This window comes from Rhinopithecus bieti, unplaced genomic scaffold (genome assembly GCF_001698545.2).
Source record: "Rhinopithecus bieti isolate Rb0 unplaced genomic scaffold, ASM169854v2 scaffold_60008, whole genome shotgun sequence".
NCBI lineage: Eukaryota > Metazoa > Chordata > Mammalia > Primates > Cercopithecidae > Rhinopithecus > Rhinopithecus bieti.
In genome coordinates, this window is record NW_016822812.1 from 213,457 (window position 1) to 235,311 (window position 21,855).

Sequence of the window (21,855 nt, forward strand, 5' to 3'; positions counted from 1 at the left end):
CATCTCTCCTTTGGCTGCAGAGCTCTCCCCGCTGAAATGTGATCCCTGTACCCAGTTTCAGCAGCGCTGGCGGACAGCCCTGACCCCGTTTGAGAACCCATTCCAGGTGCTGGGGAACGGAGTGTGAAAAAGACATTTTCTTCAACAGGCTCCGTCCACCGGGGGCAGCCAAGGCACAACCACGACAGAGCGTGGCTCAGGGTTCATAGTGCAAACCCCAGGTGCCAGCGAGGTGCAGGAGGTGGGCAGGGGCAGGACTGACAGACCCCTGCGAGGTCTCCATGCATGCTTTAGAGGGTGGGGAACCCTCCACAGAGGTTTGCAGGACGTGTCGATGATGCTTCCAGGTGGACAGAAGGGAAAGAGTTACAGACACTAATGGTTGCAGTGCACTGAAATGGCAGAGTTTGCTGATGAATGCCACGAGCACCTGAGACAGGTGCAGGAGCTCTCGGGCCCATCACCCCTCAGAGTGTCACCCTTAGTCATTGTCATAGGCACCGCCACCTTGTATGGGGGCTTACAACATGCCGGGTCACGTGCCAGGGGCCTTACAGACAGGGGCTCCTTTAACCTTTGAAACAGTCACACACATAGCTGCCGTGAGTACCACGGTTTCCAGGGAGGTAGGAGCCCCCTCATTTTGGAACATTGGGGGTGGATGGACTTTGACTCACACACAGCCGCGTGCGTCCATGTCGCTCTAAGAATACCCTAGGAGTTCCACGATCGTGCACAGTGCCAGAAGACGGCAGCCAGTCTTCCCCCTTTGCCATCTTGCAGGAAACAGAGGGCCGCCGGTGGACCCTGGGGCTCCCCGAGCACCTGGGACAGCACTTTCTAGGCGCTGTGCTCAGGAGCCCACCGTGTGGAGGGGACAGATCACCAATGGGGAACCGCAGAGCACCATGCCTAGCGCAGCGTGCACAAAGAAGTGGTGCTGAGCCCCCCGCCGTGATCCATGCCAGCTGCAGAGCGGGGAACCCAGGCACCTGGGAGGAGCTTTCAAACGGGGTTGGAGCCATCCACACAGGAAGGGTCTGTGGAGCCGCCCAGGCAGTGGGCATCCTATGAGCAAGAAAGCTGGCCAGTCTCACGGGCGCAGCATCCTAGATTCTCCTCTTCCTGAGCCACCGTCGCTGTCCTTCTATCACCTACGCCCCACCTCTGTGCTCAGGACACCCTACTCCCCAGTCAGTGTGAGGACCACGGCCTCCAAGAGGCAACATCTCCTTTTCCCCGCCCACCCACATGCCCTCGTGCCGCCTGTCTCTTGCCGCCCAACCTCTCTTTCTCTTCCAGAATGCCAATCTGGCCCCCTGTGGAGCAGACCCGGATGCCAGCTGGGGCATGCGAGGTACACGGAGCGGGGACCCTGTGGGTCTCTGGCTGGGGCAGGGGTCGCTAACACATTCCACAAGTCTCCTTCTGAAACCACCCCGTCCACAGCCTGCAGAAATCTGCCCGGCAGGAACACCTCAGGGGAAGGCCTACTGCTTTCCCTGCCTCTCCCGGCCGAGAGTCAGTTCCACTACGAGCTAGCTTTACCCGCGATGCTCCCTCTCTCCCATCCGTGGCCACGGTGGCCCTGTCCTGCATTGTGTGGCACGCTGTGTCACTTGGGGAAGCAAAGTCACAGGCACGAGGCTTCCAGGGTCTGAGCGGAACGGCGCTGGGCCAAACCCTGCCTGCGTCTTGCTCGCCGTGTGGCTCCTGGCTTGCAGAGTGAGTCTCTGGGTTCAGCAGGGCTGCTAGGAGGTTTGTGTTACCAGAGCGGCCACCTGGTCCTGTGGCAGGTGCCTGGCAGAAGGCACTGCTTACCACCTGGTCACCTTCTGTCCCCGAGAGTGGCAGGGGAGCCTTGCTCTGCTGGGCTGGGTTGCATGGGGACGGAGAGCATCAGTGCGCCACAGCCTGCTCCCTCTAAGTGGCCTTCGGTCCCCGGGGCCTCGGAGCTGGCAGATGCAGAACCACACGGGGCATGTGGGAAAACTCAGGGACCGACTCCCGACACGGGGGTCTCCCTTCTGAGACTGACTTGAGGACCGGGTTCTGTAGATAACTGCTTTCTGTGGGTTCTGTGTGCATGGAAGCCCTACGATCCATACTGTTTCATTTTTGTGACAAGACGCTTTCAATCTGGAAGTAAGACATTAGGGAGCAGAGCTGAGTAGTTTGAAAAGGATAAAATATAGAGTTAATAAGGTAAGATAGTGAGAGATGGGAGAGACTCAGACTGTAGCAAGATGTCAGTCTCCACAACACCCCGTAAAAGTTTCCCCAGATATGCCCACTGCCCAGGAAGTAAACTGGGGCTGGCATCTTTCTCAGGGTGGCCCAGACCACCAGAGACAGCGTCACAGCTGAGAAGCACAGTGCCGCCCTCTGGCTACCAGTCTGGCCTCCAGCCTGACCATGCCTCCTGTTCTGATTTCCTAGGGGAGGCCCTCAGAGCCCTTCCGCCTATAGCTCTGAGATTAGGGCCCCAGTGCAGGCTGCTCGGGGACCGTGCATGGCCCAGCTGACGGCAGGGGGGAGACGGGAGTACCCCAGGGTGGGGATTGCACTCACCTTGGACGACGTCTCGCACTTTCTAAACCATCTCGTGGTCTCCACTCTCTCTCTCTCTTACAGAATACAAGGTAAGCGGGGCCGCTCCCACACTGACCTCCGTGCCGCGCCGCACCTGCCCAGGTTAAAAGTCCTTTCTGTTGTGCTTTCCCTATGAAATGTGTGTGTCAGGTGCAGACGCAAGTATGTATTCTCGGTGGCCTTCTGCTCAGATTTTTGGTGCCAGCACACACTTGCTTCGTGAGGTGACCCTGTGGTTTCCTCCCCCAACAGATCTATCCGTATGACTCCCTCATCGTCACAAACCGAATTCGTGTGAAACTGCCCAAGGACGTGGACCGGACGAGACTGGAGGTAAGCGGGGGGACTGCCGGGGCAGGAGACTCATTTCTCGTGTGAGAGTCTCCGCAAATGCCTCCTCTGTGGTGTCAAGGTCATTGCCACCGTGGGGGACAGTGCAGAGCCTTGCCATGATGCAGAGTCAGGGGCCCACATTGCCTCAGAGGCCAAATGATATGGTGATGTTCTCCAACCTTGACGACTTTGCAAAGAAGACCACCTTGGTTGCGGATGGGGCAGGGAAGGCTTTGTAAGAATAATGAGCTCTGGGCTGGGCGCGGTGGCTTACGCCTATAGTCCCAGCACTTTGGGAGGCCGAGGCGGGAAGATCACTGGAGGTCAGGAGTTCGAGACCAACCTGGCCAACATGGTGAAACCCCATCTCTACTGAAAATACAAAACTTAGCCGGCATGGTGGTGGGTGCCTGTTATCCCAGCTACTTGGATGCTGAGGCGGGAGAATCACTTGAACCTGGGAGACGGAGGTTGCAGTGAGCCAACGTGGTGCCACTCCACTCCAGCCTGGGCAACAGAGAGACTCGGTCTCAAAAAAAAAAAAAAGAAGAAGAAGAAGAATAAGCTCTGCAGTAGGGGCTTGTTCTCTCCTACTGAGGTTGAGTAAACTGCCCCAGCTTCCCACCCAACCACACTTACACCCATCTAAAATAACCGGACATATGCAGAAAGCAAGTGTATGTTTCAAAACCCCAGCAAGATGTTGGCACAGAATAGGTGTTTGAATCAGATCTGTTGACTGAGAGAACTGACTTAGTTGAGTAGCTACTATGTGCCCAAAGTGGCATGTGCAATCCTCCATTACTCCTCACAAGCGCCCTATGGTGTCCCAGCATCCAGCCAGGGGGTTTCACCTCCTGAGCCCCATCGTGAATGTGCTGCTGCCTTTTAGTAGACTCTCTTGCTAGAGTGAAGGGTCTTGAGGCTCCTGAAGGAAAGGGGACACCCAGCCCCATCTGAGCCCCAAGGCTGGAGAGTGTGTATGACCCCATGTGCACAGGGCCAGCTGCCAGGCCATGCCCCAGCTGCCCACCAGGCAGTGGCTCAGTCCACTTCTGGGGAGGGAGTTGGAGGGGCATGGATGCAGCTGAGGGGCAGTGGCTCAGTCCGCTGCTGGGGAGGGAGTTGGAGGGGCGTGGATGCAGCTGAGGGGCACACAGCAGTGCCCTAGTGCTGGTGCCAGACAGGGGAGTAGGCGCCAGGCTGCTCCTCAGAGCGGGAAGTCTGGAAAGGCATTCCAGACCCAGGGAAGCCCCTGAGCAAAGGCTGGCAGGGAGCGGGTGCTACACGCTGTGTCCCCAGATAGGAAGTACGTCCTTACCAGGAACGCTGAGCAGGCACCCACTGCCCTGCACTAGCCGGCTGGGTGCTCTTGAGCTGTGATTTCTGCACCTCTAAGATGAAGATATTGATTGCACTTGACTGAGCTGCTCTGCAGACGGGAGGCTGCAGAAAGCCCCTTGCCCAGGGCCTGGAAAATAGCATTCCCTCGGTACAGGGCTAGTGGCAGTGAGGGAGAGGACCAGGTCACTGGTGTGACTGTAGCGCTGGGGGTGGGTTCATCCATTTTGACCTGTTTGTTGCAAATGATAGGAACTTGACCCAAAGTGACTTAAGCAGAGAAGGAATTTACTGTGTCCATGAGAAGAGTCAAACTGTAAAATACATCAAGAGCTTTCGTCTGAGCCAAATGTGAGTGACCACCCGAGAGGTATAGTCTTGAGAGCTCCTGAGAACATGTGCCCACGGTGGTTGGGTTACAGCTTGGTTTATATGTTTCAGGGAGATAGAAGACATCAGTCAGTACATGTCAGGTACACATTGGTTCAGTCTGGAAAGGTGGGACAGCTCAAGGTGGGGGCTTACAGGTCATAGGTGGATTCAAAGATTTTCTGATTGGCCCTTGGTTGAAAGAGTTATTATCTCAAGACCTGGAATCAATAAAAAGGAACATCTGGGTTAAGATAAGGGGTTGTGGAGACCACAGTTCTTATTACATAAAAGAAGTCTCGTAAGTGGCCATCCTTAGAGGCAATAGATGGCAAATGTTTCCTGTTCAGACTTTTAAAAGGTCCTAGACTCTCGGCTAATCTCTTCAGGATCAGAAAAAGACCTAGAAAGGGAAAGGGATTCTGGAATGTACATTTCCCCTACATGAGACAGCTTTGCAGAGTCATTTTGTTTTTACTTTGAGACAGAGTCTTACTCTGTCGCTCAGGCTGTAGTGCAGTGGCACAATCTCGGCTCATTACAAACTCCACCTCCCAGACTCAAGTGATTCTTCTGCCTCAGCCTCCTGAGTAACTGGGACTACAGGCACCCGCCACCATGCCTGGCTAATTTTTTTATATTTTGTAGAGACGAGGTTTCACCATGTTGGCCAGTCTGGTCTCAAACTCCCAACCTCAGGTAATCTGCCCGCCTCTGCCTCCCAAAGTGCTGGGGTTACAGGTGTGAGCCACCATGCCTGGCCTGCAGAGCCATTTTAAAATATGCCAAAAAATATATAGTTCAGGGTAAAATATTTGTATTTCTTTTAGGGCCTGCTCTCTGTCATGTGATGCTCTACTAGCATCAGCCTGGAATTTGGTATCTTATTGCTAGTTTTAAGATCTCTGTTTTAATGTTAATGTTATCAGTTGTGCCTGAATTCTGAAGGGAGGAGGGTAGAATGAGACATGTCTGACTCGCCCCCTCTTCCCTTCATGGCCTGAACTAGGGTTTTAGGTTTCTTTGAAATCCCCTTGGCAGAGAAGAGGGGTTCATTCCTCCTCAATCATCAGCTGGCTGCAGGGCTTAGAATTAATTTTTGGCTTACAGCTGACTCTCATGACTGAATGTCTCCTTCAGGTGTGGCTTAATCAAGGGCTCAATTATGTCTCCAGCACCCAGTTTCTTTCTTTCTATCTTTTGACTGTGCTTTTTCTGTGCTGGCTTTATGGATAGACTTTTACCTCACCTCTCTCAGGCTCTAAATCTGCAGGGAAGAGACCCACATCTTTCTCTCAGCAGTCCCAGAAAAAGCCCCATCTCTGCCCCTGAGTAGGTAATATGACCACCCTTTGATCAGCCAATTTGGCCCAAGGAATACAACGCCCCAATTGGCCAGGCTTAGCCATAGGCCCATGCCGGGAGCTAACAGGGCTGCTGACATCCCCTGAGCTGGGTGGCGTATGTAACACTCCATCTTAGATAATGTGATAGTCATTCACAGAGATGTGAAGTCTTCCACAGCGAGAGGAAAGAAGGAAGTGAATCTGCAATGAAGATGAATGGTTAAGAGGAAAGGGGTCTTCTCTGGTGCCCTTTGGTCGTTTACAGCATTTTACAAAATGATGTAGGTAAGGAAAAAGAGTAATCTGTAATCAGAGAAACAAAGGTGACAGCTGCTTAGGTTACTGCTGCCTGTCACATGACTGAGGTCTTGTAATCATATTCTCTTAAGGCTCAAAATATGTTAAATTTCCAACAGCTTAGATTTTGAACAGCAACTTGTTTTCACATTCCTAAAGATGGGGAAGAGAATGCCGGGCCACAGGCAGTGATTGTCTGCCTGTGGGAGGGTGGGAGATGGGGCTGAGGAGGAGGGAGAAGTCACAGGGCAAACCCTTGACTGCCTTGGCCAGTCAGTGCGGTCAGTCCTCCAGGGTGTGCCGAGCACCCAGATGGGTAGGGATCATGCTAGCAAAGGAAGCACAGAGCCAGATAGCACAAGGCCATTTGCAGGGGTGCGGGGGGAGCTGGCAGCTTGTGGGACATTTGAACTTTACTGCACAGAAGAGGAAAGGCCACCCAAAAGTTCTGATGTGTTAGGATGTCCGTGGGTCATCAGTAGATGTCATGTGTGTCCATGTGAAGAGACCACCAACCAGGCTTTGTGTGAGCAACATGGCTGTTTATTTCACCTGGGAGCAGGCGGGCTGAGTCCCAGAAGAGAGTCAGCGAAGGGAGATAAGGGTGGGGTTGTTTTATAGGATTTGGGTAGGTAAAGGAAAATTCCAGTCAAAGGGGCTTGTTCTCTGGCGGGGAGGAGTGGGGTCACAAGGTGCTCAGTGGGGAGCTTTTGAGCCAGGATGAGCCAGGGACAAGATAATGTCATCGCTTAAGGCAAGGACCGGCCATTTTCACTTCTTTTGTGGTGGAATGTCATCAGTTAAGGCGGGGCAGGGCATTTTCACTTCTTTTGTGATTCTTCAGTTACTTCAGGCCATCTGGGCGTATACATGCAAGTCACAGGGGATGCGATGGCTTGGCTTGGACTCAGAGGCCTGACAGTAGGAGGAAGCCAGGCAGCAGGAGCCGGCTAGGAAGCTGGCATGTATGTCCAGGCAGCGCCAGGAGGGTGGAGAAGCCCAGCATCTGTGCTGAGTGAGTGCGCAGGTGAGGCTGCGAATCCAGTGTCACCCACCTCACACTCAGGAGGCGCCCCTGCTATCTCATCCTTGAGATGTCTCTTGGGTGGCCTCTGCCTACCGTCACATGTGACCATCCCCCAGTGGCCAGAGAAGGCACCTCATACTGAACTCCAACACCGCTAGCAGCCTGCAGGGATGCATTCTTCAGTTCCTGTTTGTTTCCTTGTGAGTTGCATGGTCAGGTCCCGTCCCAAGCATAAATACTACTGACCATTGTGAAATGGGTGTCTCCAGTGGGGTGGGTGGTTCACCCGTTCAGGAACTGCCAGACAAAGGGCATGTCCCCTCTGGGGACTGTCTCATGGTGCTGGAGTTAATTGCTCTCACCACAAGAGGTGAGCTCAGCCAGCATGTCTGGCAGCTCCTGGCCAGCAGCAGCGTGGAACCAGGGGTCTGTTGGGACTTGCTGCAACCCTCTTGGGACTGTAGTGTGCTTGACAGGACTTCTATTTAACTTTTCTTTGGTAATAATACAACATGAAAATTGTAAAATACACGCGGCTAACATTTGTAAATGTATCCTTTTAAAACACCCTCTGACACCTGGGTAATGGTTTTAATCACTCAGATTTCTGAGAACACACACAAGGGTGCGACCGTAGTCCTCCCTCCTCAGGATCAGCCAAGCCAGGAGGCAACTGGAAATATTACCACATATGGGGAATGTCCCTCATTCTTCAGCAGCGGCTGCCTGCCTGCCTGCCTCGGGCTGGGAGTGGGATGTGAGCCAGAGGGGGCTCAGGAGGGGCCACCTCCCAGCAGGAGAGAAAGGGACCCCTGGCGTTTTTCTTTCGGAGGAAAGAGCTTTATTTTAATATAAAACTATTCTTAACTGTCATAAAAGTCCAGAAAAATACAAAGAAGGACATAAACCTCTTAAGGAATTCCCCCACCCAGGCACAGCTGATAACTCAGTGGGAGACATGCCTCCGGAAATCTCTTTTGCACATCATCTCAGAGCTAACTGAATCCTATTTTGGATCAAGAGAGCTCATACTGTATATCCAGGTTTGACATCCTGCTTTTTGCTTTCAAATTTAACATGGATATTTCTAGGCCAGTCAGTGACGATCTCCCCCACCTTTTATTTATTTATTTTTATTTATTTTTTGAGACAGAGTCTCCCTTGGTCTCCCAGGCTGGAGTGCAGTGGTGCAATCCCAGCTCACTACAGCCTCCACCTCCTGGGTTCAAGCAATTCTCTTGCCTCAACCTCCTGAGTAGCTGGGACTACAGGTGCCCACCACCACACCTGGCTAATTTTTTGTGTTTTTAATAGAGATGAATTTTCACCATGTTGGCCAGCCTGGTCTCAAACTCCCGACCTCAGGTGATCCGCCCACTTCAGCCTCCCAAAGTGCTAGGATTACAGGCGTGAGCCACCACGCCAGCCTGCCCTACCTTATAAATGGCCATGTGGTGGCCCACTGGGAATGTGGTTCCCACAGGGGACGTGTGTGTACCTGTGTGCTTTCATATGTGTGTGTGTCTATATGTGTGAGCATGTGTGTTTACATGTGTGTATATGTGCATATACATGTGGGTATGTGTGTGCACACATGTGTGTGTATTCGTCCATTTTCACACTGCTATAGAGAAATACCCGAGACTGGGTAATTTATAAAAGAAAGAGGTTTAATTCACTCACAGTTCTGCACGACTGGGGAGGCCTCAGGAAACTTACAGTCATGATGGAAGGGGAAGCAAGGCACGTCTTACATGGTGGCAGGAGAGAAAGAGAGAGTGCAAAGGAGGAACTGTCAAACACTTACAAAACCATCAGATCTCGTGAGAACTCACTCTCATGAGAACAGCATGGGGGAAACTACCCCCAGGACCCAGTCACCTCCCACCCATCCCTCCCTCCACATGTGGGGATTATGGGGATTCTAATTTCAGATGAGATTTGGGTGAGGACACAGCCAAACTATATCAGTGTGCATGTGTGTATACACATGCCTGTGTGTATGTATGTATGTTGATATGTGTGTAAATGTGTGTATAAGGGTGTGTATACATGTATGTGTGTATATGTGTATGTTTGTGTATGCATGGCACCACGTGTGTGCATGTGTTGTGATATGTGTGTATACATGTGTGTATATATGGTGTATACGTCTGTGTGTGTGTATGCATGTGGATTATTGCGTGTGTGGTGGTGCATGTGTGCATGCACGTGTGTGTGGTGTGCAATGTGTTGTGTGAGAAGATGAGGGATGGCAGGTAGGGAAATGAATTCCAGAAAGGAACGAAAAGTACATGTGCAAGAGGACTTGGGACAGGAGGAGCCATGGCTTGCTGGAAGAAGGTATACGAAAGCTGCTGTCTGGACCCTGAACCCTGATAGGACCCTGCAGGGCCCTGGACCAGTGTTAAGCAGTTTTTTTTTTAGCCTAAGAGCAATGGCATTTAGTGACTACCGGTGTGCAATTGAAAACAACCCTGTGGCTACATGGTGAAGCCCAGATTGCCTACGTAGAGGCAGGGAGACCTGTTTCAGGGGCAATTTAGGTCTGGGGCAAAACATGATGGCATCTTCGACACTGGTTGTGGACTGATGAGTGTGAGAAGTGGATGGATTGCAGGGTGATCGTGTGGGTAAGTCGAGGAGCGGAACTTGTGTGATGGGAAAGCACCCCGGGGGTGTGGCTGCCGGCTGTCGCGCGCTCGGGCACTCTGTGACACCCAGGCCTGATGCTCTGCGCCTGTGAGCCGGCAGGTCAGTCACTGTGACAGTGGGTTTTGCAAAAGAGAAAATTTTTATGGCACAAGGACTGCTGAGCAAGGAACTGGAGAACAAATCTCAACTGTGCCCGCAGGAGAATAGCCTAGGGAGGATATAGAAGTGGGTGATCTAAGGCATGGGAAAGATGGCTGGCTGGTGGGGAAGGTGAGGGCATTGGGATTTGGGTGAACATGATTGAGCTACATCGGTCTTCATGGGAGCGGTATGTTTGAAGAAAAAGACGAGTGTTAGCATGATGCAAGAAAGGTGTTTTTGGTTCTCTAAGTCGGGCATTGGCCTCAGGCCTACTTGAAGGGCTATGGTCTCTACGTGGCTTAAAACTGGACAGAGCTGAACTGTAAGTTACGCCCCAAAAAACAACTTAAGCAACCACTTACTATAGCAATCCACAGCATTAGAGGATCGTTATCTGTAAGGGAGCTAGTGGGAATTTAGTGGTGTATTGTTTGGCCACATGACTTTAGTATATAGGTTAAAAAATTAAGCGCACCGTGACTAGAAGCAAGGCAGCGCAGATTAAGTTTGGAGTTCCCAATCAGATGCGTCCCTCAGTTTCAAGGGTGATGGAGCGGCCAGCACCTAGTGGAGCCAGGCACGTGGGCAATGTGATTAACACCCACTGATGGGGCATGGCCAACGGGGACGCAGGCATGCCCAGCCGCACAGCGGTGAAAGGTGCCACGCAGCACGTCGGTAGGTGTTGAGTTTAGGGTGTGGATACGTCACAGAGGAGTACTGGGAGAAAGCCATGATCATCCTCTTCCACTCGAGAGGGCTGTGCCGTATGGAAGAGGGTCAGATGGGCAATCAGGTGGCGCCAACACGCAGAGCGGGATTCAGCACACAGAGTCGTAAGAGGCAGAGCTGAGATTCAAGGCTAAGGTGCTGCTGGCAGCCACTGCCAACATGCTGTTCTTCTGGAAGTTAACTTACAGGTGTGGGGAAAATGGCTTTGTTTTTAGGACAGGGTTCTCGCCTCTGTCACCTAGGGTGAAGTGCAGGGCACAATACAGCTCACCATAGCCTCAACCGTCCTGAGCTGCAAGTGATCCTCCCACCTCAGCGCCTCCTGAGTAGCTGGGACTACAGGATGCTGCCCACCAACCCAAGCTAAATTTTTTACTTTTTGTAAGACAGGGTCTTATCTATGTTGCCCTGGTGGTCTTAAATTCATGGGGCTCAAGGATCCTCCCACCTCCCAGCCTCCTCAGTAGCTGGGACTACCAGGGCATTGTCATGTGGGCCACCACACCCAGCTAATTTTTTTACTTTTTATAAGACAGTCTTACTTATGTTGGCCCCCTGGCTGGGTCTTAAATCCTGAGCTCAAGTGATCCTACCACCTCGGCCTCCCCAAAGTGCTTGGATTTCAGTCATGAGCCACTGCGTCCAGCCTGAAGAATGAATTTCCTAACCTTGTCTTGGTGCCCCCAACTTCCCAGTACCAGACAGGCGATTTGCTCCTTAGATAGGAAAGTGGTATGCAACCCAGGGTTTTCCAGAGAAACAGAATCCATTAGGTGGATGGAATGGTAGCGCTGTATGACATGGATAGATGGATAAGCGGGATGGATGGGTGGGTGGATGGGATAGGTTGGTGGCATGGATGGTGGATGGATGGTGGCGTGGATCGGATGGTGGATGGGTGGGGGTGGTGGGTGGATGGATGGATGTATGGATGGATGGGATGGATGGATAGATGGATGCATGGGGTGGGCGGATGGGATGGGTTGGTGGATGGATGGGTAGGTGGCATGGGTGGGTAGCATGGATAGTAGGTGGATGGGTGGATGGATGGGTGGGTAGATTGGATGGGTGGCGGGATGGATAGGTGGGTGAATGGGATGGGTGTATGGGTGGGTTGCTGGGTGGATGGATGGATATGGATTAGGATGGCATGCTGTGGGTGGGTGGATGGATGGGTGGATGGATGGATAAGATGGGTGCATGGCGCTGGGTGGATGGATGGGCTGGTGGATGGATAGGTGGATGGATGGTGTAGGTGGATGGTGGGTAGATGGATAGTAGGGTGATGGGTGGATGGATGTGGGGGTAGATGGAAGGTAGTGTGGATGGACGTGGATGGATGGGTGGGTAAGATGGATGGGTGGGTGCGGATGATAGGTGGGTGAATGGATGGGTGTCCTGGGTGGTGGCGTGCGTTGGGTGGATGGCATGGATGGATAGATGGATGCAATGGTGGGTGGATGGATGGTGTGGTGGTATGGATAGATGGATGATGGGGTTGGTGGATGGATGGCGTTGCGTGGGGATGGATAGGTGGATGGGAATGGTAGGTGGATGGGTGGGGTAGATGGATAGGGTAGGTGGATGATGTGGATGGGTGGATGGATGAGGTGGGTGGATGGTGCAGTAGGTGGGTGGTGTGACCGTGATATGGGTGGGTGAATGGGTGGTGGGGTGGATGAGTGGGTGGACTGGTGGGTGAAGGTGGGTGGGATGACTGGTGGATGGGGGTGTGGGTGGATGGATGGGTGGGTGGATGAGTGTGGATGGATGGATGGATGGATGGATGCATGGATGGATGGATGGAGAAGTGAATGGATTGGTGGATTGGTAGATGGGTGGATTGGTAGATGGATTGGTGGCTGGGTGGATGGATGGATGGATAGATAGATAGGTAGATAGATAGATAGATAGCCACAGCCATATACTAATAAATTTATTTTAAGAACTTGGCCCACACAATTGTGCAGGCTGGCAATTCTGCAATGTGAAGGGCAGGCCAGCAAGCCAGGGACTCAGGCAGGAGTCAATATTCCAGGCTGGGCTTCTTCTCTGGGAAACCTCAGTATTTATTCTTCAGGCTGTCAACAGACTACATGAGGCTCCTGCATTATTGAGGGCAATCTCCTTTTCTTGCAGTCAGCTGACTGTCAATGTGAGCTGCATCTACAGCACACTTTCACGGCAGCATCTAGACTAGCGCATGACCAAACAGCCAGGCCCCACAGCCCAGCCGCGTCAACACGTACAATTCAGCTGTCTCAGAACGCAAGGTGAATGGGTGGAAAGGGACTTCTTGTCTGGCCTGAGGCCCTCCCGGGTCCGTGGCTTGAGGATTCGCACTCTGAGACCTTTCTGCTTGCTTGGCAGGGCAGGGCAGAGCAGGAAAACAACGCTGTAACCACAGGAGCTTTTGTAAACTGCACACTTAGTCATAAATGCCATTGCTCTTAGGCTAAAAACCAAACTGCTTAACACAGTCCAGGGCTCTGCAGGGCCTATCCTGTCCTCACCTTTCCCTGCTCAGGTCAGACACCTCAGCTTTCTTCTTCCTTTTTTTTTTTTTTTTTTTTTGAGACGTAGTCTTGCTCTGTCACCCAGGTGCTGGAGTACAGTGGCACAATCTCAGATTACTGGAACCTCCACTTCCCTAGTTCCAGTGATTCGCCTGCCTCACCCTCCCGGGTAGCTGGGACTACAGGCATGTACCACCACGCCCGGCTAATTTTTGTATTTTTAGTGGAGACGGGGTTTTGCTATGTCAGCCAGGCTGGTCCCAAACTCCTGATCCACCCACCTCAGCCTCCCAAACTGCTGGGATTACAGGCGTGAGCCACCATGCCCAGTCGACACCTCAGCTTTCTTATGCTTCCCCCAGCAGCCAAGGTTCCTCCAGCCCCAGGCCTTTGCACACACACTTTATTCTTCCTGGAATTCATTTCCTACCTGCCATCCCTCACCCTACACACACATACACACACACACACAGCAAGGGGAGCAGCTCATTGCTGGAGTCCTGTGGTTTCTTGAACTGTCCTCTTACAGGCCCTGAGGCCAAATGCACACCAGGGTTTGCTCAAGCAGTGAGAGCTCAAACTGTTGGAATGTGCCTGTAAAATGAGGGCCCCACGTGAAAGAATATCTCCTTTGTTTAAACTCATCCAACTGGTCTGATGGGAGGGTGTGTCCTGGTAGACTGAGGGTGACAGTCGGAGGTTTGGAGCCACATGCGTGTGTCTGAGAGATAGGTTTGCACCAGAATCCTGGACCTGAGGGCCTCCCTGGCCAAGACAAGGAAGAGAAACACAAGCAGAACTGTGTGGCTGGGAGAAAGTGTCGGGAGTCAGGAGAGTGGCGGGCAGACGCCAAATGCAGGGGCCTCGTAGGCCAGGACAGTGGTAGGGGAGCCCCATGGCACCACAGCAGAGAGCAGGACAGGCAGTGGAAGCTGGAGGTGTTGGGAGGCAGCGCTGCAGAGGGGAGCCCAGATTTAGATTCACAGATGCAGACAAGACATCTTGTCCCTCAGTGAGGATGGGACAGTGCTGTGAGCAGACAGGCCTGTGCTCACCCTCATGGTGCTGAGAGCCAGAGAAGGTCAACACTGACTCAGCCTTGAGGGACACAGCATGGCCCCAGGGCCTGCTTGGTAAGCGTAATCCAGGAGGGCCTCCAGGAGGAGGGGACACTTGAATCAGGACCAGTAGGATGAGGAAGAACTGCCAGTGAATGGGAGAGGGAGCACTGCGTGGTGCTTCCCCTGGGGTTCCTCAGCACACCGTGGAGCAGAGGAGCGGAGAGGTGTGCAAGGCTGTGGAGGGGTAGGGTCCTGGAGCCACCTGATAGCCATGACATTGCCCCGCTAAGCCACTGTCCCCTCTCTGCCCCATAGGCTGTGGGGAAGGTCCCAGGGTGTGGAGGGAGAGCTCGGCTGGAGGGACAGTGGCCACCATCATTATGACAGTGATGTCGCTGTAGGTCCTGTAGGGACCTCCTGCTGGGACGGCTGGAACTTTGGGGCCTCTCCCAGGGGCGTCTGAGATTGGTGGGGTCAGCGGAGCCGGGAGTACCCTGAGGGGACTTAGGGCTGGAGATTGGTGGGGGAGTTGGCCGGGACAACCTGTGCCTGCTGGAGTGGAGGTGGCACAGGTCCCCGAGGCTTCACAGCAAACCTGAGATGGCCCTGGAGGTCCAAGTGGGAGGCAGGAAGTAAGGGTGGAGGAAAGGTCAAGCCACCTAGCCTGACTCCCAGGTCTGGCTCTGCCACTTCTTGGCTATGTGACCTTGGGCAAGTCACACAGCCTCTCTGAGCCTGGGCTTCCTGAGGCGGTCCCCCTGCCATGCTGCAAAAACACCTCCTTGCAGGATGTTCCCTGGGGAAACCAGCGTACCTCAGTAGTGAGGCCGCCCCACCCTCTGCAAAGACACCCACCCCAGGCTTCCTTCCTTCAGCTGTGCTTGGCCTGCGCAAGCCCTGGGGGTGAGGTGCACTCCTGCAGGGCCTTCAGGAACCTGGGGCCAGAGGAGCTGGCTTGAGGCCAGAAAGCTGGCCCGGCCTCTGGGGTCAACTGGGCCTCACCCATCCTGCCTGCCCTGGCAGACCCATGGAGGAAGCCTCCCTGCCTGTGGCCGAGTGAGATTGAGTGCCAGTTCTGCAGCTGGCCATGGGGTGGGGACCTTTGAGCCCTTCTCACCCAGGAGGCAGTGGAGACTCAGCCAGGTGAGGTGTGACACTCAGAATCCCATAGCTGGAGCGCAGAGTTATGAACAGACCCCTGCTGGGGACAGCCCCTTATGTGACCCTCACCCAGTCTTCCAGATACCCAGGCAACCAAGTTCTGTTCTCACGCTGCAGACAGAAAACAGGACTGGAGCCTGGGGAGAGGTGGTCCCTGCCAGCCCCCTAGACCCCTGACCCCAAGTCCTGGGCCCTGTAGGCCACATATGAGTGGCCCGGCCCAGCCCAGCCCATGTGCTCAGGACACCCCTGGCCCCTCCCTGTTGCTATGGTCTGCCAAACCAGGCTACTCCCTGGGGCCTCTGGTGATGCAGTGTCCCAGTCCCAGTGCCACACTCCCAGAGACGGTAACCATTCACAGCAACTTCAGAAGCCGCCCAGGTGCTCCCTCCAACACCTCAGCTGCACCACCCCTCCACCGCCCCTCACAGTCATCCCCAAGGGTACCTCTGCTTCCCACACCCACCTCCCAACACCCTGCCAGCCTTCCTGCTTGCCTGCCAGCTCCAAGTCTTCCTCGAATCGCCCTCCCCAGACGCTCCCACAGCCTGGAGCCCATGGTGTCATCCTCACACCTGCCCTTCTCTCCCTCCCCAGCATGCGGGGCATGACTGCCCACCGTCTGCTCCCTCTCCATTTCTCCCTCCTGTAGCAAAGACCTGACCCCAGCTAAACCCAAGAGACCATTCACTCACCAGTCTTCCTCCCTTTAAATACGCAATTGCAGATGGTAGGGGGCACTGCCCAGCCATCCTGCCACACCACCCCCCTGACACCTCTCTGCCTGCCAGCACCTTTGTGCCCCTCCCCTAGCCTCCCCCAGCAGGAAGCAGGAATGTGGTCACAGGGAGGCCTGCCCCAGGCGCCAGCACTGAACTCTCCTGCCCTTCGCCCTTCGGTGTCAGCCTCCGGTCCTTTACATGTTTACTTGTTTACTTATGTGTCAGTTCACCACCCCAGCCTACCCCTGCCAGGGGCCTTATGTCTCTGGCTTTCCATGTCTGAAACAAGGTCTGGTATCACCAGGTCTTGGATAAAGCTAGAAATGATTTTCCTTTTTCGTTCCTTTGATCGCATTTGTCTTGATTGTTCCACCGTAATTCAGAAGATGGTGATTTGGTACCTGTAAGTGCAGGGCTGCTATCTTAAATGACACATTGAGTGTCTTAAATGTCTTAAGAGACACGGTCTGAAATGACAATTCTGTTTCTGTGGACTGGCTGATGGATTTCTCAGCACCAAGAAACCCTGGTCTCAGCACTATGCAAGTGGTTCATTTCTGGCAAGCACCGGGATTCTTTTCCTCTTTGCAAACTCGAGATAGCAGCAGGCGGCCGAGGGCCTCTTCTTGGCGGACTTGCTGGATATACTGTGTGTGTGTGTGTGTGTGTGTGTGTGTGTGTGTGTGTGTGTGTGTGTGTTTGTGATAGAGACAGAGAGAGAGAGAGAGACTGACTCTGGGCCTAGATTCAACTAAAACATGGCATTCTGGGGGATTTCCTGAGTCCCTCCTCCAGATCACCCCAACTACTGGGGCTCCAAAATCCAGTGCATACCTCACAGATTTGGTGACTTTTGCGAAATGCGTGAATGGCAATGGTTTACACTTTTCATAGTTGACCAGATGTCTCCACTTCCATTTTCTCTTTTGCTAATCACAGTGATTCTAATATAGCACTTGAGTTTTTTGTTTGTTTGTTTTTTGAGACAGGGTCTCACTATGTCACCCAGGTTTGAAGTGCAGTGGTGTGATCACAGCTCACTGCAGCCTGGACCCCCGGGCTCAAGAGATCCTCCCACCTCAGCCTCCTCAGTGGCTGGGACTCCAGGTACACGCCGGCGCACCCGGCTAATTTTTGTAATTTTTGTAGAGATGGGGTCTCGCCATGTTACCCAGGCTGATCTCAAACTCCTGAGCTCAAGTGATCTGCCCGCCTTGGCCTCCCAAAGTGCTGGGATTACAGGTGTGAGCCACTATGCCCATCCAAATTGACCATTTTAACTATTTTATTTTATTTTATTTATTTTTTTGAGATGGAGTCTTACTCTGTCACCCAAGCTGGAGTGCAGTGGTGTGATCTCGGCTCACTGCAACCTCTACCTCCTGGATTCAAGCGATTCTCCTGCCTCAGCCTCCTGAGTAGCTGGGATTACAGGCATGCACCACCATGCCCGGCTAATTTTTGTATTTTTAGTAGAGATGGTGTTTCGCCATATTGGCCAGGCTGGTCTTGAACTCCTGACCTAAGGTGATCCACCCACCTCGGCCTCCCAAAGCGCTGGGATTACAGGTGTGAGCCGCCACCCCCGGCCCATTTTAACCATTTTAAAGTGTGCCATTCAGTACCGTTCACTGCATTCACAACATTGTGCCACCAGCCCTACTCTCCAGCTCCAGAACATTCCAGCTCCGGAACATTTTCTTCACCACAAGAGGAAACCCCATACCCATTAAACAGTCCCTCCCCATTCCTCTCTCCCCCAGTCCCTGGCCACCATGAATCCATGCTCTGTCTCTATGGACTTGCCTGTTCTGGACATTTCAGAGAAGTGGAATCGTACACTGTGTGGTCTTTGGTGTCTGGCTTCCTTCACAGAGCCAGCAAGCATGTTTGGGGCTTGCCTATGCTGTGGCACGTGCTGGAACTTCACGGCCTTTTAAGGCTGAAGGGTATTCTGTCACATGGACATGCCACATTCTGTGTATCTGTTCGTCCATTGATGGACACCTGGCTTGTTTCCACGTTGCAGTGATTTTGAGTAATGCTGCTAGGAACGTGGGCGAATCATCTGTCTAAGTCCCTGTTTTCCATTCCTCCGGGTGTCCATCCAAGAGTGGACGGCTGGGGCATGTGATAACTGTGTGGAACGTGTCGCAGAACTGTGGAAGACTGCTCTCACATAGCTGCACTGAAGCCATACTTTTCAGAGGGCAGCAGACAGGGATTCCGGGCAGAGCCTGGCCTCTTCCTGCCACTAGCCTTCTCCAGCCTCCTTCCAGTTCCTCCTCTCAGCCCCGCCCAGGTGAGGCAAGGGAAGCATCCCTGTGGATGGAAAGCGCCAGGCTCCCTGGAAAGGCTCCTCATGGGAGGGGACGCCTGAGCCAGCTCTGAGGGATGTGGGGTTTCTCAGAGCCTGCTGAGGAAGACAGGCAGGAGAGTAGGGGTTGCAGGCCCTGCAAGGCAGAGCTAGAAGGCAGGTGGCTCTTGGCGAGGAGCTCCACAGAGCTTGCGGTGGCTGAGGTCATACTAACACATGCGGCCAGCACCCACAGGTACAGTCCACACCCAGTGCTGGCCTATGTCCACGCCTTCCTCCCCACAGCCCCAGGGTATGGGCTCTAGGGGACCTCATTACACAGATGAGCAGACTGAGGCTCCAGAGGCTAACTCACTCCTGCGGCATCCCAGAAGCACTGGCATCCACGCCCTGACCACCAAGCTGTGTGCCTTTCCACGGTGACCCCAGACAAGAAGCTGGGCTCAGAGAGGCATAACAACTCTCTCACGCTCACACACCAGGGCCTTCCGGTGGAGGGAGGGTTTGCGCCCGGGCCTGGGCCTTGCCTGGCATCGTTGCTCACTGTCCACATCCCAGCCTCCTGGGCTATGAAGTCCAGGGAGTTAAACCCTCCACCTCCTGCTCTCAGATGGCAGCTGTGACTGCTCACTGAAGTAATGAATATGACCGCTGAAGGAAATCTATAAAAGCTCAGACATCTGCGGGCAGGTAGGGGTCCTGGTTCAGGATGTGTTAATGAACTCAGTCTGCAGCAGCAGATGCCTTTGTAGGGGTCAAGAGCGGAAGGTTCTGGCTCCAGCTCCGCCACTGGGTGCTGTGTGTTCCTTGTGTGTCCCTGACAGGGTCACCGTCCCTGAACTCAGTTCTTTCACTGCAGAGAGGGTGCCAGGAACCGCCAGGAGGCCGGGCACGCTGAGGGCCACCCCGTCCTCAATGCAATCCTGCCCCTGCATTGCTTGGCGGCAGCACATGGCCCAACAGTGTCCCTTGCTGCGTGCTAACTGGTCCCTTCTGTTTTGCCTTTTTGTTTGAAGAGACACTTGTCGCCCGAGGAGTTCCAGGAAGTGTTTGGGATGAGCATCGAGGAGTTTGACCGCCTGGCCCTCTGGAAGAGGAATGACCTTAAGAAGAAAGCCCTGTTGTTCTGACAGCTGCCAGCCTGCCCCACCGGTGTGTGCCAGGCGCCGAGGCGAGGGGTCCCTGGCAAGCACCACGCACACCCCTCCCACATACCTTGCTCTGGCTTCTCTGTGTCGATGGGGTGGGCGGGAGGGGGTCCCCCAGCAGGTGCAGCCCTTGTGCCTGCCGGCGACGCTCCTGCCCGTAGTTTAGGGCTGAGACGGCTAGCTTCACACCCTTCCCCGCTGTGGCTTGGTGTCAGGGAGAGGCTGCAGAGTGGCTATGTCGGGCATTAGACGGAGCACACAGGTGGCTGCAGCCCAGTCTACCTTCCCAGCATCCTCGAGGTGCCCTGGCCCTGGTGCTAGGCATGTGGCGGACAGAGGTGGCTGGGACGTGAGCTGTGAGACTTGTTGATGACAGGTGCTGACACCATTGTCGGGGGTGGGCACACGGCCCTTCGGAGCCTGGGCAGCCCGGCCTCACAGGTGGACTCGCAGACAGGGCAGGGAGCGTCCGGGACAGTGCCAAGAGTGGGGTGTGTGATTTTTGCAGGCGTCTGTGATGAGTCTCTTTAGGGACAAATGTCAACAAGGGACAAGACAGGGCACCTTCCGCCAGCGCCCCTCCATGCGCTGCATTCCTCTTCCAGATCACCCCCTAGATGCCTACACAATATCTTTAAAGTAACACAGAAGTTTTTATTTTATTAAAAAGTATAGCCTACTTACACGCGAGATGACATATATAGAGTTTAATTTTACAGCCCCTCCGCAGGGGAGCGGTCTCCAGCCTTATTCTCCACCGCTCGGATCTGTGTGGTTTCAGTCAGTTCTTGGTGTGGTCCTCATACATAGAGCTCCCTGTCTGCTTTCTTTTCTCTTTCTTTTTTCTTTTTCTTGTCACACAGGTAACCTTAAAGACAGACCCCTCTAAATAACGCTTTGTAAATACACGTGAAGTAGAGCCGCCACTGTTTTCCTTGCGGCTATTTTTCCAAATCTTGGAGAGAAAACATCCTCCTCTGACGGCCAAAGCCCCAGAATCAAGGGTTTCCATGTACCCGGCCTGACACCCGACGCAGCTCTCGGTGCACCATCCTTGTGCTGCGGCTGGCGGTGTCTTAGCCTGAAACAGAAACCCCACCCGCCCCAGGAGCGATGTGCTCCCTGAAACAGACAACCACACGCTGTTGGGGAGACCAGGATGGAGATGGGATGGAGATATAGCTCTTCTCATCTTCAAAGCCAGCAGGGTTGGAGCAGGAGGCTGGCCGGGCTCCCCAGGCGAAGGCGTTGGTGTCCGTCATTAGGCGTGCGTTAGGATGCAGCGCCGGCCGTCACAGGATGCGGATAAGCGCGCTGAGAGGTGGATGAAACACCAAAGTCTGTTTCCCTGTCCGCAGTGGGTGTTGCCTCTTTGTGTGTGTCCCGATGTTCCTGCCTGTGAGTCGGCCTTACTCCGCTTCCTTAGCGCCCATGACACGCCAAGTCCCGTTTCGCACTCGGCTTCTTACCCGCCCGGCTCGGCTAGGGACGGGGAGTTTTTAGCACCTAATATGCTTCCTGCCATTGAGCAATCTGAGCCTGAGCAACTGGAAACCCCCATTTCTCATTAGTGCAATGTCATGTCTGATCCCAGGAAGCCTGGAAAATAAAAGATGATGCATTATAACTTGCGGAAGTACAAGACCACTTGTTATGAACTTGTGTGATTTGAAAGGCAAGGCCCCTTCTGCAAGTAGTGCTTGGGGAGGGCACCCGTTCACCCGTTCCAGGCATAGCGCTGGGTGTGTTCACAGGGCAGGCAAGGCCTTGGGGAGGGGCCAAGTGTTCCCACTGGGCATTCCCCAGAGGCAGCTTGCACAGATGCAGTCCTGGGCCCTCACCAAGGCCAGGGCCTCTGCTGATGGCAGTGATGAGGGAAACCTGATACACACCTGCCCCGGAGGTTGGGGAGACAAGGACAGCAAGGCTGATCGCTGCTCTGTGGAGCTGGCCCCAGGGAGGTCCCAAATACATCACCAGGTCAGGGGAAGCTTTCTAGACAAGATGCTGCCCAAACTAAGTCCTGGCAAATGGGAGATAAGGGAATAAACACTCCCCAATAAGGGAAGGGCATTCTGGGCAGCTGGAACAGCAGTA

At 53.8% G+C, this 21,855-nt stretch overlaps 1 protein-coding gene across 31 annotated transcripts in view; it reads left to right on the forward strand.

Moving 5' to 3' along the window:
- The window catches only part of ABLIM2 (actin binding LIM protein family member 2), a 198,499-nt gene extending 177,097 nt beyond the window's left edge, over positions 1-21,402 (forward strand). For 14 of the 31 annotated variants that reach the window (XM_017861070.1, XM_017861048.1, XM_017861049.1 and 11 more), the window contains 4 exons: positions 1,303-1,357; positions 2,635-2,642; positions 2,845-2,925; positions 19,627-21,400. In XM_017861070.1, coding sequence (XP_017716559.1) covers positions 1,303-1,357; positions 2,635-2,642; positions 2,845-2,925; positions 19,627-19,740 — 258 coding nt within the window. In that variant the 3' untranslated portion in view covers positions 19,741-21,400. Of the gene's footprint in view, positions 1-1,302; positions 1,358-2,634; positions 2,643-2,844; positions 2,926-19,626 lie in introns of all 31 variants that reach the window. The other 17 variants (XM_017861053.1, XM_017861056.1, XM_017861060.1 and 14 more) reach the window with 4 other exon arrangements.
- The last annotated feature ends 453 nt before the right edge of the window (positions 21,403-21,855 follow it).